Genomic DNA, 5,028 nt, shown 5'->3' with positions numbered 1-5,028 from the left:
TCTGATTGGCCAGCTATCCAGTGCGTTGTGATTGGCCGAATTCCTCAAGCGTGTGACGGAAATGTTACGTCCCTTACCATATTGTGATGCCTGCTGCAACCACATGTGAAACCACGGTGAAAGCCGATCCGGTGATCGATAGCACGAAGTTGATTTCCTCAGCTACCAGCATACACTCCAAAGAGAAAGGAAAAATTGAAATCGCATCATATGACCCCTTTAATGTTCAGATTTCTATGGTGCTTGACTTACTCTTGCATTACTGAAGCAGCCTCTGACCAGGAACCCAAAGCCTCTTGGACATTTTTGTGCCTATAATAATACCCTGCTAGATACATGAAAGGGTATATGTGCTCGTTGTTGTAATATTTTTTAGCCGACTCGACAGCCTGGAATAAAAAATAAAAAAAATTACAGATTAGTGATCTTTAATAATGTCAACCTTGTAAATATCTCTGATATAGCTAAAATCATATACCTTTAGGTGAATGGAGAGAGGGCTTTCCTTGCCAGTCATTGGTTCCTGATCTTCAAGGTCGGCCAAAGTGCCCATTGCCATAGGATACCTTCAACACGCCCAATACAAGAGAACAAACATTCAGAAAGAGTTATATACAGTAATCAGATCACATGGGTTACATCCATGCTCTGTATTTGTCTGATTTATTAGAAATGTGTCACACCTCTCCAAATCCCCTCGATCATATAGCAGCCATAACAGCCTCTGCAAGAAAAAAAAGAATGCATTAAAAATGATCTGAATGACAATAGAAAGATAAATATGCATGTTTACATAATGTATATGCCAACGTAATTACAGTTAACAGTACATAACACGGAGATGAAATATAATATAATATAATGCAGGAAACAGAGGATGCTGTGGTGAAAGTTTAAAACAAATTTAATTTGAAGACATACTTGCTGGAGCTGGAGTAACTCTGTGCTGTCAGTGTGCAGATCTAGAGACGGATTGATGGCGCAAACCATGAACGCTACCTCCATATTCCTGTTGCATTTCATGTAGGAGCCTTTAAGATATAACCAGCTCTAAGAAGAGAGAAAGAAAAAAACGAGGAGCAGATTTATAACATGCAATTCCAAAATTAAAGAACGGTTTAACATTTACACTACTATTCAACAATTTGGTGTCAGTAAGATCTATTAATGTTTTTCTTATGCTCACCAAGATTACATTTATTTGATAACAAATACAGTAAAACAGTAATGCGTGAATTATTATTGCAATTTAAAAATAACTTTTTATATTTTAAAATGTAATTTATTCCTGTGATGGAAAAGCTGAATTTCCAGTGTCACATGATCCTTCACAAATTATTTTAATTTGGTGCTCAAGTAACATAGCTTATTATTATCAATGTTGAAAACAGTTGTGATGCGATTTCAATTTTTCCTTTCTCTTTGGAGTGTTACAAGCTCTTGGTGCATAAAGAAGATCTGTAAAGTTGCAAAGACTAAATTTTCAGACTGATGAGCTTTGTAAAAATCGACGCGTTTCAGAAAGGCGGGGCATAGAGGAGAAACAATAATGTACAGTATGTGGAAAATAATGTGTTTTTTGTACCTTAAACCACATAAACACATTTCATTACACCAAATACACTAAATAATGTTCTTTTTAGCAGCATCATATGACCCCTTTAATACTTTTCTGGAATCTGTGATACTTTTTTTTCAGGATTCTGTGATTAAGCATTTATTTTACATAAAAAAAAATCTTATTATAAATATCTTTTTACAGTCACTTTTGAACAATTTAATGCATACTTGCTGAAAAATATTTTACAATTTTTTTTTTTTATCATTCTAACCCAAAACTATTGAACGGTAGTGTATGCACGGTGTTTTTGAACATACAGTAATTTATAATGTCATGGTAAACATGAATAATAGAACATTACATACCCTTTCAGTGATTCCGGTACTGACAGTCTGACCTCTTCTGTCTTCGTTGCCCTTCCCATGCCATGTGACCTCTGCAGTCTCTTCCCCACCCTTGCCAAAGATCACCCAGGCGTGGTCCTCCGAGAGAGCCAGATGAACATCCTTCAGGCCCAACACCTGACATGCAGCTACCACTGCAAAAGCAACTCCTGAGCTGTCCAGCTTTGTGCCTTACAGAAACAGAGAGCAAAAAAAAAAATGCAATTTGAGTCTGCCTGGCCAAATTGTTACCATTTCATTAAATACACAGTTTAACAGAGATTGTAAGTCTTTTGGAGTTTTACCTGTGATGAGACTGAAGAGGGACTGAATGTGTGCCCTGTCCTTGAAATAAGACCGGCTAAGACTGTTCCAGATCACATCTGAGACCTTTTTCACCAGCTCACGGCTGGAACCGCCAGCCGGTTTGCGGTACTGCGACAGGTCCACGGCACCAAGAATCTGGGCGGTGAAGCGTTCGTAGAGAGCAGATATGAGATTCAGCTCTACTGTAGGGAAGCAAGAGTCAAGGCAGTCAGGTTTAAGAGGTTCAAAGCGAACGCCCGGGACATTGACAGGAACAACTCTGTTGACAGCCAGGAAGTGCTCTAAAAAACCCAGCACGAGGGACAGCAGGGCCAGGTCTGGTTCTGGGTTACTAAGCTCAGACTCGAAAAGCTGCACCACTCCATCGATGCCCCGAAGAGGGAAATGCTTCTTCTGAGCCGACCGAATCCCCATGGTTAGTAGTTGAGTTCAATCCCAATCTGATTCAATCTAAAAAAAAATAAATAAATACATGAATAACTATAATAATAAGGTGTAATCTTAATAAATAAATACACATTATTATATATACAACAGTTTTTACTGAATGTGACATCCAAGTAAAAGCTCATCAATCAACATATTTCAGCCAAGTTTACTCCCTCCTTGTGTTCTGTAGATACTAAGAATGTATTTCTTATCTAATTTTATGATAGTGTGAGCAGGTGTTTAGGCTAATCTTTGCTTACTAGACTATATCTATAAGGGGGAAAAAAGTTAATTTCTGATATTATACTACAGTACTTTAATATATACCGTGGTGCTGCATAATAACAATTTATTTTTTATTTATGTCAACTTTTTTAAATTATGTCAAGTAGTGACCATAATCTAGGGGAATTCCCAGAGACACGTGTAAGACCATTTCTTTAATTTTTAAATGCAAAATACAAGCTGAACATGACATTAGGCTAGTTTAATACGTTAACTTACTATATAGTATTATTATTATTGTATACTATATTCATACCGAAGGCAGGAATTTAACCCAGCTGTCTAGCTAAATAACAAAAATAATGATAACCTAGATATTAACTAAAAGGAGCCAGTGCGTGAAATTTGAGCATGGAAAACAACGCAACTGCAACTAATGTGCTTATGTGCGGACATCTGCGTGATGCTGCTGCTAGTTAGCTTATACAATATTATCTAGTGTTTTCCAGCTTAAAGGGCGTTTTACAGTGAACAGATTGTTCTCTCCTTACTTTCTAGACAATAAAACGCCGCTCGGGTTCATTCTTAACACATACCTTTGTTGAAATTACATCCACATGCTTTTGTTTTGCCCCTTGCTTTTGCCGCGCAGTAGACAGACAGACGTTTCTACAAACACCTGAGACGTATACAATCTGTCCGCACGTCCAAACGTTGCATAGACTGAATTCTGCTTATTCCTATTGTAATCATATCAGCGCGATAAGAAGTGCTTCCTGTTATCTACAAGCATTTTGGGAAATGTGGTTTTCTGGTTCATCTTTACGGTTGGCGAACTGAATTTTGGTGCAGTACCGCCACCAATTGGACTGGAGTGTAAAGCGTCGACGGGAGGGCCAATACAAACAGACAGACAGAAAGATAGATAGATAGACAGACAGACAGTTATAATTTGTTACAGTTTAATACTTCTAAGATGTTATAATATTCCATTCTATTACTGTGATGTTCATTTAATTATTATATTGTTATTATATATATTTTTTTCTTTTCTTTTTGTACATGTATACTAAGCTTTGGCAATATTGTACCATTTACAGTCATGCCAATAAAGCAATTTTGAATTGAATTGAATTGACAGACAGACATAGGGCCTACATACAGATAGACAGACAGACAGATAAATAGACATAGACAGATAGATATACAGACAGATAGACAGACAGACAGACAGATAGACATACAGACAGACATACAGATAGACAGACAGACAAATAGACATACAGACAGATGGATAGACAGACAGACAGACAGACAGACAAATAGACATACAGACAGACATACAGAGAGACAGACAGACAAATAGACATACAGACAGATGGATAGACAGACAGACAGACAGACAGACAAATAGACATACAGACAGACATACAGAGAGACAGACAGACAAATAGACAGATAGACAGACAGACAAATAGACATACAGATAGACAGACAGACAGACATACAGAAAGACAGACAGACAGACAAATAGACATACAGATAGACAGACAAATAGACATACAGACAGACAGACAGACAGAGAGAGAGACAGACATACAGATACAGACAGACATACAGATAGACAGACAAATAGACATACAGACAGACAGACAAATAGACATACAGATAGACAGACAAACAGACATACAGATAGACAGACAAATAGACATACAGAGAGACAGACAGACATACAGATAGACAGACAGACAGACATACAGAAAGACAGACAGACAGACAAACAGACATACAGATAGACAGACAAATAGACATACAGACAGACAGACAAATAGACATACAGATAGACAGACAGACAGACAGACATACAGACAAATAGACAGAGAGACAAATAGACATACATACATACATACATACATACAGACAGAGAGAGAGACAGACAGACAGACAGACAGACAAATAGACATACAGATAGACAGACAAACAGACATACAGATAGACAGACAAATAGACATACAGAGAGACAGACAGACATACAGATAGACAGACAGACAAATAGACAGAGAGACAAATAGACAGACAGACAGACAGACAGACAGATAGACA

The 5,028-nt window shown here is 37.5% G+C and overlaps 1 protein-coding gene across 1 annotated transcript in view; it reads right to left on the bottom strand.

Annotated features, from left to right (window-relative positions):
* The window catches only part of LOC107731945 (menin-like), a 6,281-nt gene extending 2,585 nt beyond the window's left edge, over window positions 1-3,696 (bottom strand). Inside the window, exons 1-7 of the mRNA XM_016543172.1 lie at window positions 3,522-3,696; window positions 2,250-2,721; window positions 1,927-2,135; window positions 922-1,050; window positions 684-724; window positions 479-566; window positions 253-389 (exon numbers count right to left, since the gene is read on the bottom strand). Of these exons, the coding sequence (XP_016398658.1) occupies window positions 253-389; window positions 479-566; window positions 684-724; window positions 922-1,050; window positions 1,927-2,135; window positions 2,250-2,685 (1,040 nt within the window). The 5' untranslated portion in view covers window positions 2,686-2,721; window positions 3,522-3,696. The remainder of the gene's footprint in view (window positions 1-252; window positions 390-478; window positions 567-683; window positions 725-921; window positions 1,051-1,926; window positions 2,136-2,249; window positions 2,722-3,521) is intronic.
* Between the last annotated feature and the right edge of the window lie 1,332 nt (window positions 3,697-5,028).

The sequence above is a fragment of the Sinocyclocheilus rhinocerous genome, unplaced genomic scaffold (assembly GCF_001515625.1).
Source record: "Sinocyclocheilus rhinocerous isolate Xijiao unplaced genomic scaffold, SAMN03320098_v1.1 scaffold1841, whole genome shotgun sequence".
NCBI lineage: Eukaryota > Metazoa > Chordata > Actinopteri > Cypriniformes > Cyprinidae > Sinocyclocheilus > Sinocyclocheilus rhinocerous.
Note: the sequence above shows the minus strand (reverse complement) of the source record. Positions and strands in the feature narration are given on the sequence as shown.